The sequence below is a fragment of the Eumetopias jubatus genome, unplaced genomic scaffold (assembly GCF_037043125.1).
Source record: "Eumetopias jubatus isolate StellerSeaLion01/CBP00866 unplaced genomic scaffold, mEumJub1_p1.0 scaffold_11, whole genome shotgun sequence".
Taxonomy (NCBI): domain Eukaryota; kingdom Metazoa; phylum Chordata; class Mammalia; order Carnivora; family Otariidae; genus Eumetopias; species Eumetopias jubatus.
Genome location: NW_028274817.1, coordinates 16,804,557 through 16,817,835, shown reverse-complemented (window position 1 = coordinate 16,817,835; position 13,279 = coordinate 16,804,557). Strand labels below are relative to the sequence as shown.

Below are 13,279 nucleotides of genomic sequence, written 5' to 3'. Positions count from 1 at the left end.
CATCAAATCACTGAGTATGATCAGAAGAGTGATTTCTGTGTGTGTGTGTGTGTGTGTGTGTGTGTGTTTTATAAGTTTCTGAAGAAAAGGCATACATGAATATAAGAAACAAAAAACAGGGGCGCCTGGGTGGCTCAGTCTGTTAAGCGACTGCCTTCGGCTCAGGTCACGATCCTGGAGTCCCGGGATCGAGTCCCGCGTCGGGCTCCCTACTCGGCGGGGAGTCTGCTTCTCCCTCTGACCCTCTTCCCTCTCGTGCTCTCTCTCTCTCAAATAAATAAATAAAATCTTTAAAAAAAAAAGAAACAAAAAACAATCAAACCCCTTTAGAAATATACGTAATTCAAATATACAAGAGCAAAATCCACCAGGATATTCTAGCACATGGCAGTAGTTCTCTAAATTTCTCAAGCATCAGACAAAACCTCCATCAAATCGCTATTCCCTACCCCAAACCCACCTCAACCACAGTTTCTGAATTACTGGGTAGGGATGTGGTGGGACCCAAGAATCTACATTTCTAAGAGGTTTATCCATGCTCCTGATGCTGCTGGTTCAAGGATTGCACTGAAAATCCACTGCACTCAAATATGGAGGGCACAATTCTAGCCTAGTAGAAAAAGAACGCTTATCAGGTGGAACGGTGGGATTGAAGTGTCTGTATTAGGGTTAGGAATGGAGGTTTCTCCCTAAGTGTTTCTGCTTGAACTCTGGTCCTAGATGCCAACTGCCTCTTCATCTTTGGCTAGCATTCAGAGTTTTTCTTCCATGGAGAAAGTGATGACCAATTAGGCAGTCAAGCAGATGTGTACAACCAGGAGTCCGTTCCACTTATTTCTCCTGAGGGGTCTCCCCTGTCTGCGTGCTACGAGACTGGGAGTTCTCTTCCCTTTTCAACAGCTCTTCAAAGATCTCATTGTGCATGTAAAAGAAGATGTATCCGGTGCAAAGCCTAGCTTCCTGCATCAGAGCTTCTTGGATACTTGATACCTGGAGATCATTGTAAGTGAACCACACTTGCTTCTCAAAGTCATAGGCATCGCTGATATAATGGCCTGAATTTGGGGTCTTCCCGAGATGGCTGACTACAGCGACAAGCCGATAGGTATAGAGATCTTTCGTCTCGGCATTTCCTTTTGGTTTCTTGGCTTCCGTTTCTGTCTTCTCCGTATCTAAAACTTGTTTGTTTCCAGGGCTTTTATTGGAACCCGATGCACCTAGGGAATTCACATTGGCCCCCTGGAGACTCAAGTCTGTAGGTCTCCTGAGGTTCTCTGTGTACCTCTGGGCACGTGGCTTCAAAATGGCTTTAAGCAGTGCCTGCTGAAGGGCTTCTTCGTAGAGCCTCATCCTTTCATCCTGCTGGGTATGTTCAGCCACTTTTTGGAATTCATTTGAAATTCTGTTTCTCTTACCATCATAAAAATCTTCAGTGGTGTCAGCAACACTCTCAAAATCTACAGACATATTAGTTTTCTCATATTTCTTTTGCTTTAGATTTTCAGACGCTTCTTGAAGATAAATGTCTGCAAGGCGTGTTTCTGGACCACTGGTGGGTTTACCTTCATTGTCACGGATCAGAGAATGGGACGTTTCTTCCAGATCCATCATTAAGCCAGCGGCCAATAGCTCTTTTTCAATGACGGCCCCATCTCCTAGGTTCATCAGTTTGGACTCTGTTGTATTCAGTCTGGAACATTTTCCCAGGTCTTTTTTCTGCTGTTCTCTGCGTGACTCTTCATAGAGAATCTGGCATTTTTGCGGTTCAGGCTCTTTGTCTGGCCCAGTGTGTGGAACCGGGAAGACACTGGATGCTGAGGTCAATTTTGTGGAAAGTGCTGATGGACAGAGGTTTTCAGCACTCATATTCTGAAAGACTCTTAGGACTTGCAAGTCCCTATTATGCGCATTCTTGTTCACAGGAAGAGGTGGTTTGGTACTTGCACTGCAATGAGATGATAACTTTAAATACTTAGAAATAACAACTTCCTGTTCATCCTTCCTTAGCAACCAAAACTCGTTAAAGATATAACGTTTCAGATGAACAATGAGAACCCTGGGGAGCCTACTGAATTTGTGCACTGCGAGAGAACTCCTGTGCTGACATTTCTCACATCTGTACTCAAGTTTCTCTGCTCTGAAGAAGAGATCAAAAGCAGACTGAATAGACAAAGGGAGAGCTTTCATTCCCTGGGGAAGGTTGACGGAGAGATAATTACTCACTTCTGTCTTGAGAACAACCTGACCACAGGCTTGACAAATAATAGAGCGCAGCAACTCAAACTCAAAATTAGTGATGACGGGACAAATGAGCACTCTGGTGGCAGCAGTGCCAGCAAAGACCTGTTGAGCTGAACTGTCCTCTTCGGATTCAATTTTCATCTTCCAAATTGTGTTTAATTTCTCCATGTTCTCTTTCATCTGATCCAAACAGTGGCTCAAAAACTCATGAGCATCATTTTGTATGTTGCCGGAGAAGATCCCTGCAACTCTTGAAATGTTTTTTTTAATATGCACAAGTAACCTCTCCTTGATTTTTATGTTATAAATATTTTTCAAAACAAACAGCTGTGCCAGGTACATGCTAAGAGCATCAAGGGAAATTTTACCCCATGGGAAATCCTGACTGAGTAAATCATCAGCAAATGATGGAATCGAAAATAAGGACTGTAAAACTGCATTCATGTAACAGGTATTTCCCAAATTGGGGAGGCCTTGCCATAATTTCTCTGGGTAGAAGTCAAAGGTCATCTTGAGTTTGTCCCACTGTGGGTCATCTGCATTATACTTTGGTGCCAACAGAAATGACAAATATATTTCCTCAGACAGCATCTGAAGAAGACCTGGGCCATCCAGGTGAGGCTTTCCAGGAGAAACGGTCTTGGTTAACGCCTTAGCCTCTAATTTCTTAATCATTTTTAACACTCTTAACCTCAATTTTTTCTCCTCATTGTGGCTTACATACCTCAAGGGGTTTGTCTGGGATTTCTTCTTTCTTGCAGAGTCACTGTTTTTCAGGATTTTCCCATTCATCTTTGAACCAGATGAGAGCATACTTTTCCTCTGCCTGTATCCATTCTCTAGTAAATCTTTGCAACTAAGTTTTGATAACTCTGATGCAAACAAAGGCATCTTCTGAAGGTCAGGTGTTCCACTTCCTTCTCCTGTCTGAAAAGATCCACTATTTGGCTTCTTGCATGCTTTGTGGAATGAGATTTTGTTGATTTCCTTTGGTGGTGTCATGCTGGCAAAGATACCTCCATCCCTCCCAGGTCTCATGGATGGCTGAATATCATTTTGATGGACTCTATCCAGGAACATCTTCAACTCTTTAGCATCTCTGGAAGATAATCTTTCAATAAACAAGAAGCTATTGTTTTGTAAAGTTAAGTGCAGGTGATTTTGCTTTTCTCCATATGATCTAAGGACCACATTTTTAATATTATCCCTTAGTCGAAAAGTTATATATTCTCCAGTGGTGAAATATACCACCAGTTTGATCTTCTTCTTTATTTCTACTGTTTCAATGTATGCTTCTTTGGACCTAGACATCCCCATCTTCCTGCTCCATATTTGGACAAAACCGTGTACCGTTTGAGTGGCCATCTTTCCTTCACAGATAAGTTACACGTATCCTGAATTATTGACAATCTCGAAGTTCCAATTTGTTTTGCAAGGTCACTTTTGGAGACAGCACCAAGAAATGATTCTTTAGTTCTCTCTAAGAATGGTTCTATTTTAGTATTGGTTTTCTACTACAGTTTCTTCACGTTCTGGATGTCCAGCTATTTAGTGATAAAACCAATACCCTTCAAGAGCTGTACATGATGACACGAGGGAAGAATCTTGATTTCTATGGCAAGGCAGCTACTGGAAAAAAAAATCAAGAAAAATCATTTAAGCTATCAGAAAAATGCTTGGATAGAACTCAAATTCTACTCCCATACACTAAATCTCCTTTCCACTACAACACAAGATTCCATTCTGATTAATTTCTCCACTTCAACTGAAATCATTAAACACTTGGAAGACTTTCAATACATAGCTGAAGAGCATAATGAACAGTGTCTCAAGAGTAGGCATATAATGTGCTAATCCTCCTGTCATAGAATGACCCCAAAGGGCAATTGTAATAAGTGAATAAGAGAGTGGAGGCACTAGGCTGCCCTCAAACCAGTAATAGATGAATAGCTCTTAATAGCTCCAGAAATCTACAGGACTTCATACACAGGCCACTAAATGTAAATCAATCTACCTCTTTCCAAATCCAGTTATGTTCCTTTCTTTCACGTGGCACAGTGTGAAGTCCACACGTTCTACCCCATGTGAGCACCTAACCTACCACTGCTTAAAGCAGGTATCAAAGAATTTGCTATCTCCAGCTCTAACAAGCTAAGATGACCTGGTATGCTCTAACCAATCCCGATTCTTATGATCATAAGTGTGAGGTAACTGAAAATTTAAAGCCATGTGGAGCAAGACCATAAAAAACAATTTTGAAAGTTAGTTAAATTTATGACTGAGACTAAGCTCAAGATTGTGTTTACTGTGCTTTACTATTGAACAAGCAAATGCAGGTAGTATAAATAATTTACAAGAAACAGGATATGATGAGTGGAAAGTTTCTCATGGGCTCCAATGCTGGCTTCACTGTTCCTATGGAGGCATGCCCCAAGTTTCAAGGTTGGTATCATCCATGCAGAGTGAAGAATGCCCCAGATTAAAAAAGGAAACAAACCCATGGTCCGGTGCCCTTTTGGCCATTATACCAGGGGTAAAACCAAGTCAGCATTAAGGGTCTCTTATTAACATACACAAATTTCTTACTAATTCCCAATTAACTTTTTTTTTTTTTTTTTTTACTTTTCATTCCTTACTGCATCATCATATGGCCTAGAGAAAAACTGGTTATGCTCGACATGGCTGAATTATGTACTATACAACACCATCTCCTGGATCGTTAGTCTTGCTTTCCTCATACCTGCAACTATGCTCACATTCACCTGTCTAAAGTAAAATCACCAGTAGATCGTCTGGGTCAACTGGGCTGTGGAGAACTAACATAAGGCCTTGTAGTATAACTGGACCACCAACCCAGGCAATGGGAAAATCACATGCAACAGCTTCTAGTAGGCCTTAGGTCTTATTACTCTCTTTTCCAGAAACTATTATCTGAACACCTTTAGGGCATATCTAGCCATCCATGGACAAGTACAAGGCATTTTTATCCAGGGTTAATTATGGGATGTGGACAGTGAGTGTGAGATCTGTTTGTCTTCCAGACTACATGGAAGTAAGACTGTAAAGTAACCATTTTTATAATTAGTCTAACACTGTCCTTCTGATTGGCTAGAATTGCTTCCACATGCCCCTCCAATTGATTACCTCTTGCAATTGACATGAAATGCCTGATGTGCACTTCCCACAAGCTAAATTAGGTTGATTTCTTGAAATAATCCCATCTTTCTACTCCCCAGGTGCCTTGCCTACTAAACCACGAGTGAAACATGTTTTTCAACAAGTTAGGTCTACCAAATTTACCTGACTCAGGCCATTTTTGGCGTGAGAACTTCACAGCCATCCATTCTGAACTTCAGTCCAAGAACTCCCCAAACAAGTTCCAAGGCTTTGCAAACACATCACTCATGAAGGCACCTTAGCAGCTTTTAATTAGTTTCACAAAGTGATAAATCTATAACCCTAATACTTTACATATTAACACTTCTAAGCACACACTGCCTGCTTTGGGACAAGCCAGATACTCCTGGCTTTTACCCTACTGGGCCCCTAACATCATCCTAGCAGAAGGTAAGTAAAAGGAAACAGTCAGACAGCAAATCACTGATGTAGGGAAAGAGAAGTTCCCAACAGGTTACAAGGAACAGCACCGGGACAGTGCACTAAGATCACCACAGCCTACATGTAAGAAGTCAAAGGAGAACTGAAAACTTGACTTAAACCACTAAGTGCCCTAAAATATGATGGGAAAATATCAATTTAAAAAAGCCCCACCATGGGTATTTCTGCTTGTCATCCTGTATCAGCTACAAATAACTCATGGTCAAAAAATATAGCCAAATGTCCCAGCTTTCCAAAAATGTCTCACACATCCTATGTGAACACTCACTAAGCTTATGAGATGTGTTCAAGGCAAGGACAAACTCCTGAATACTAAATAAAGAAACCATTCCCCAAACCCTAAATGTTCTAAGATGACATTAGAATGGACTTTGAACAACCAAGACATCATCTATTGGTAATGAACATTTCTCTCTAAAATAGAATGGATCCTCTCAATGTGCATCAGTATATGCCCATCGGTATTGAGCACTGTACAGATATGTTAAAAAAAAAAGACAAAGCTTAGTAGTCCTCCTGACAAATATTTACCATTAGACCAAGCCAAGACCTTAAACTATGAGGTATCAGAGATCAGTGTGCTGTTCCCCCCCACCCCACCTGCGTCTTCCATTCTTAGCTCTCCACAGGACACACCAGTGACTCCAAAGAAGTTATATTAGTTTAAAAAAAAAGGAAGTTATATTAGTGATTAGCATCCCACTGACACCATAGTCAACTCTAAAGTATTGGGCTCACTGACAAAAGTAAGTCTAAGAATTTCTTGCCCATTGTATGTAAGCTAGAGAGGATCCTATAGCCAGCTTTGGCCATAGGGTCCACATAATCTGAGCTAGCTCCCTGTAACTCAAAACCAGCGAGGAAGGATCAGATGTACATAGTCACTCAAAATTAAAATTTTCTGAATAACTCTACAGGGGGCCAATCTGAATTAATGAATAGGTAAGCACTTAGCACTACAAATGTTTGTTATCAAGAAGGCATGTGCCAGTATTTATGGGAAGCTGTATTTTCTCCTACATAGTTAAATACTCTTCCTAAATCTTGTCTATGTTATTAACTTGCTCAGCAGACCCTGTCTTTATGGATAATGCTAAAGGAAACTTCTGCTTGATCTGGTCCCTGCCCAAATTATCAAAAACTCAAAATTGGTGGAGCACAAGTTAGGGAGATTTTTGTTTTATCAAGTATTTATCTGTCAAGCTCTGTTCGGTGAAGAAGGGATTGCACCCATCCATACACAGAAGTGCATATGCATCCAAGTGAGAGAATGATCATATTTATCATGGTGGAAATGGGGCCATAAAAACATTCAAGCACAACAGCAGATTCAAGTTGTCTGGATTATTTATAGTTCACTGTCCTACTGTAGATGCTAAGTAAGAGTTTAAACTATTTCCTCACCACAAAAAAAAGAGACAAAGTCTTCATTTCTCCTATTTCAACCACTTGAGAGAACCTACAACCCCAGAACGATTTCCAAGCTGCATTCAAAAATTTTGTGATCCCAGTTGATCTGTATTTATCAAAAACTGTTGTCTGTTTCTTCTAATGATAGCTGAAATAATCTAAGACCCTCATGGCATTTCCACTCTCTGCCTTCAAGAGGGCGGATAAGAGACATGTGTTTCCAAAAATGATGTCTCCATTCATTGCTCTCTCCTCACATTTCAAGGTGCGTATATTTCATTCCAGAATAAAGGCGACTTTTTTGTGCCCACTGAGCAGGGAAAGTGCAGATTAGGAGCCATCTTGCTGATGGACAGCCAAGGGGTCTAACCACTGCTCACTTTCCTAGCTAGCCCATCTTAAGTTGAAATCGTCTTTTTGATTCTGCCTTGTCACTCAAAGGCTTTTAGGGCTTCTTTGCTCATTTTTAGAAGATTTTAAACTAAAATGTATCCGTTTTCTAAGACTCCACTGAAGAGTGCTATGTGACTATTCTATGCGGACTAAACTAGGCTTCAGCAGTAGTGATATTCCAACTCCATTCCAAAGTTGTGAAAGACAAAGTGTTTTTCTCTCGTTTTACCCACAAACTCAGTCCATTCAATTTGATTGGTCACCTACTAGTGCAACACGCTAGGCGAGCTGCTGATCTCAGAGTACAGGCAAAAACTCATAGAGCTGCACTATTCTTGTCAGATTGGGAGGCATCACCTCTGGTGTCAAGAAGGTGGCTGTATGGTTAAAAACTCCTGGTAGAGGGGCGCCTGGGTGGCTCAGTCGTTAAGCGTCTGCCTTCGGCTCAGGTCATGATCCCAGGGTCCTGGGATCGAGCCCCGCATCGGGCTCCCTGCTCGGCAGGAAGCCTGCTTCTCCCTCTCTCTCTGCCCCTGCTTGTGTTCCCTCTCTCGATGTCTTTCTCTCTCTGTCAAATAAATAAATAAAATATTTAAAAAAAAAAAAAAAAAACCTCCTGGTAGAAATGTCTGCTTCATGGTTCATTTACTAATTCACTTTACATCGATCTTCTTGGTCATTGAGTATTTGCTGAGCATTTGCTCTACGCTATGGATTATGATTTCCTGTGTGTCAGCTCTATGCCGTGTATCCTGACCAGGGCTCTCAGGCACACAAAGGACGTGAGTATTCACTGTACCTAAGCAATGTAGACTGTAAACATCATCCTATACACAACACAAATGAAAAGAGCCTTGCTTCAGGTGGGGACAAAGGATCTGGGAAAATATCCTTTCAGTGCCATTTTCTAGTGCTTGACACAAAGTCGGGGTGGGAGCAGTGTTTTGTAAAGGAGAGAATCTTCTGGAGTGAGATTTCCCAAGCCCTCCTGCAAAGAAATTGGCCCTTGGGAAAAACGCCTGCAAGTCCAAGAACCCAGAAGCCCAGTTAATAATTGTGTATTAGGGTAACTTTAGAAGGATTTGTGAGGCTTTTGGAGTATTTACTCTCTGTGTCCTGTATTTCTATTTCCCACCATTCCTGCTTTCATTATTTCAAAAGCAAGAAAAACCTGAAAACCTGAAAACCAATACATCCTTCAAATTTGAATATGCATTTCTCATTCCCAAAGCACTCATTATAAAAGGAGAAAATGTGGAGGTATTTACCACCTGGAGGCAGAAGAATAAACCCTAGAAGGCCCTTTTGGCTTGTGGCTATGAGAAAGAAACATCTCTAGTGTCCGATCTTTTCCACTGACATCTTATTACACTTGGGATCACCTATATAAACTCAAGTACATGTTTATTTCACTGAATAGGTGCGGGGCAAGGTAGAGAAGGTGATTTGGTAGAGGTGGTGAATTTTAATTATCATTTTATTTCACAACTTTAAAAAAAAAAAGATTTTATTTATTTGTGAGAGAGAGCACAAGCCCGGGGAGCGGCAGAGGGAGAGGGAGAAGCAGGCTCCCTGACATGGGGCTCGAACCCAGGACCCTGGGATCATGACCTGAGCTGAAGGCAGATGCTTAACTGACTGAGCCACCCAGGCACCCCTATTTCACAACTTCTCAAGTTTAAAAACATGTGGAGTGAGGGGCGCCTGGGTGGCACAGTCGGTTAAGGGTCTGACTCTTGATTTCAGCTCAGGTCATGATCTCAGGGTTGTGAGCTGGAGCCCCGTGTCTGGCTCCACACTCAGAGTGGAGTCTGCTTAAGACTCCCTCTCCCTCTGCCCCTCTCCGCTTCTCTAAAATAAATAAATACATCTTTTTTAAATAAAGAAAACGTGTGGACAAAGACACATCTAGCATATGGTGAGAAATCCTGCCCAGTTACCGTAGCAAGTCTCACTGGATAGAAATGAAAGACCCATGAGCTAGTGTGTTAGACTCTGTATGCAGTAAGTAAGACAGGGCCAGACAATTACCACAAAGGTTTCTGATAATTTCTGGGTATCTCTCATAATCCCAAGCAAGAGCCCTAAAAAGCCAAACAACTTCAAGTCACGTTTATTTTAAACTAAACATAGCTTAGTGACCTTGGATCAGCCAATTCCACTCTCGGGGCCCATTAAACTAACTGGAAAATGATCTTCTAAGATTCGTTGGAAACTGTGATGCTAAGTAGGATATACCTAATCATCACATTGAATTTCCCAAAAAAGTCCAAGTAAAAGATATTCTCTCCACCAATTAGATGATGTGCATCGAATCTAGGCTTGGAAACTATGGTCACCATACAAAAAATACTGGAGGGTGAGTAGGTGAATCTGCTGGGTTTGGCAAATGGGAAGAGGGGACCCTCAAAACTCAACAGGCCGTCTTCTATCCACTCGGTTCTTAAACAAATATGTATGGCATACTAACAAGCACTGTGGTAAGCTCTAGGTGTGGAAGAAAAAAAAACCCATAGCCTCGCAAGATGCTCATTCTCGTGGGAAGATAGAAAATGTACACACCAAAACTACAAACACCAGATGGTAGTAACTGCTCAAGAGAACATAAAGTCAGGGGCTCAGGGTGCGCTGGTGGGGGGGGGGGGCGTCCTTGCTGCCTTCTACAGAGTGGCCGGCGCAGGCCCGACTGAGGACCATGACGTTGCATAGCAGGCTCTTGAAGGAAGTGAGGGAGCAAAGAGACAGATGCAGGATGCTCCAGGCAGGAGGAAGAGTCAGTTCAAAGCCCCGCACATGGGAGTGTGCTCGGCGTGTTAGCAACACAGAGCAGACCCATATGGCCAGAGAGCAGGGAAGAGATCTGAAGAGAACGGAGGTGTGCACGTTGTGAAAAGCAGGAGAATGAATGGATGGGAGCCCTTGCAGGGCAGCACGAAGGGCCAACTTAAGGCTCATGGTCACAAATTCACAGCGGGACCGATCTGCAGATTTGTGTTTTCCTCCAGCTATATTCGGCTGCCCGGCTGCCATGGAGTGGACGTGTAATAGGCAGAACCTTGCATTTCACTTTACTCGCAATGCTGCCATTCGTGAGGAACCACATACAAGGAGTAAGGGAGCCGAAGGTGTAGAGGGGGGAGTAATTACAAATATGGACCAGAGAGGTGGAAATAGGGACAGAGAACGGAAAAATGGAAAGGCCTAATCCCATGAACTATGGGGGGGGGGGGGCAGAAGCATCAGGGGACCAGGAGTTCAGCTCTCATTTCAGACGCTGTAATTCTGCCCCCTGCTTCTAAGCAGCTGTCAACTGCTTGTAGACTTCCTCCTGCTATTCTCCTCCCGCCTTCCTTTCTGTTCTTCTATTCATTCCCACCCTGGCCCCGAAGCTGGAAGTAACTAATAGTAATGGGGGGGGGGGAGCTGCATGTTAGGGGTATGCAGACAGGGTTAGAAACAGGCGCAATCAGATTGCGGAGGGGGAAAGGGGCAGGGAAACCGTCCTCTCTCTTTTTCACCCTCCCAAGTCTGGGTTAAAGGTCAGCACATCAAGAGGCACATTGCCTCTACAGCTTTAGCAATTAAATCCTGTCATTATGTTTGGTCCCAGCTTCAGTGCGCATGGCTTTTCAAAATGATTGGATCAGGGCAGACTCTGCTTCTTTCTCTGGTTTAAAGGTGCATTTCTGTACTCAGCAAATGTCCGAGTCATTGTATAGCAGAGAAATGCCATTATTTTGCCTCTTGACATACACTGCACATAAATCTCTCCATAGGAGGCCCTGACCAAAATGGGAAGAATTCTCTAGACGAGCAAATTGTTCCCATGAACTATTCAGGCTTTGAACCTTTTCTGAGAGACAGATTTGGCAGGGCATTTTTTGGTTTTTCATTCTTTTAGAATGATTGTGTTAGCGCTATTTATAAGACATAGTTGATTGGAAAGCAGAATGCAGATTATTTTCCAGAAGTTAAATATGATTTCATTAAAAAAGAGTGGTCTCTCATGAGGAAGTGCATGCTTATTGCATTGAAATTATGATAAACGAGGCTTTCTGAAAATTAATTCCTTTCCCCCTACTGCAACTCTCCTAGTATTTGGCAGCCCTTTCTGCGAAGTACTGGGTTCGCTTGTTTATTCACTTACTAACCAAAATATTTGTTGATACCTAGTCAACTGTGGACAAGATCCAAAGATGAAGCAACAAAATATTCCTGACCACAGATCAGGTGGAAGACAAGTACACAAAACATGGCAGCCCAGGGGAAAATGTATTAAGTAAGATAAGGAGAATTCAGTTAGTGATATCTAAGAGTCTCCATGTTTTCTGCCACCTCAGCTGCTCGTAGCATTTCCTCTCTGCCTGGATTCCTTCATAATTGCCCTTCCTTTCGGCTCGGTTCTACCCTGTCTTTAAAGACCCTGTCCAAGTCTTGCTTCGTTCAGAAGGTTGCCATGCCTGATTTTTCCTACCTTAGAATTCACAAAGCATTCACCTTTTGCAAGACTTGTCACTTAGCCTGTGCTACCTTGTATGGCTGCTTCTATGACCGGGCCACCAAGCGAATACAGAGCAGGGAGCAAAGCTTGTTTTCGATCTGTGTGGAGTGAAACTTTCCTTTGCCAAAGGAAATCATAAAGCTGGACAAGCAGGAGTCTTTTAAGGGTTGAGCCCAAAAGATTCTCACATTCCTCAAGACAACAGTGTCCAGAGTCTTAAAATAAGGGCTGGCTGGGCAGGAAGAGGGGAAATGAAATGGGTTGGTCCTGTTACTGGAACAGCAAGCTGACCAGGACATGAAGACCAGGTTAAGGGAGACAGAAGACTGCACAGGTATCTATCTGTCCCATTTAAAATACATATACACACAAGGGCACCTGGCCAGCTCAGTTGGTGGAGCTTGCAACTCTTGAGCTCAGGGCTGTGAGTTCAAGCTCCATGCTGGGCATAGAGATTACTTAAAAAAGAAAGAAAGAGAAAGGAATAACAACAAAAATAAAATGCACACACACATTAAGGAGGGCACTTGTTATGATGAGCACCGGGTGTTGTATGGAAGTGTTGAATCACTATATTGTACACCTGAAACCAGTATCGTGCTCTATGTTAACTAACTGGCATTTAAATGAAAACTTAAAAAAATAAAAATAAAATGCATACACACAAAAATAAAATGCGTACACACCTCGGTGAAGCAATTCCATTAAGGTTTTGTCCTATAGGTATAACAACAAAACAGTGGAAATCTTTTTAACAATCAGAATCTTGTAACTTATATAATTTTTTAATTAACATATAATGTATTATTTGTTTCAGGGTACAGGTCTGTGATTCATCAGTCTTACACAATAACTTATATAATTTTATTATTTTATTTTTATTTTTTTAAAGATTTTATTTATTTGACAGAGAGAGACACAGCGAGAGAGGGAACACAAGCAGGGGGAGTGGGAGAGGGAGAAGCAGGCTCCCCGCCGAGCAGGGAGCCCAATGCGGGGCTTAATCCCAGGACCCTGGGATCATGACCTGAGCCAAAGGCAGACGCTTAACGACTGAGCCACCCAGGCGCCCTAACTTACATAATTTTAAAAACAATCTATAAAATGAGACTTTTT

General features: G+C 42.2%; 1 protein-coding gene across 1 annotated transcript; it reads right to left on the bottom strand.

Moving 5' to 3' along the window:
• Positions 1 to 831: 831 nt before the first annotated feature.
• On the bottom strand, positions 832 to 3,606 carry USP26 (ubiquitin specific peptidase 26). Its single transcript, XM_028092693.1, has one exon. The coding sequence runs from the start codon at positions 3,604 to 3,606 to the stop codon at positions 832 to 834; it is 2,775 nt and encodes a 924-aa protein (XP_027948494.1).
• Between the last annotated feature and the right edge of the window lie 9,673 nt (positions 3,607 to 13,279).

What these genes read in the sequence shown, in the direction of transcription:
- USP26 (XM_028092693.1), bottom strand. Translation starts at nt 3,606, where the DNA reads ATGGCCACTCAAACGGTACACGGTTTTGTCCAAATATGGAGCAGGAAG.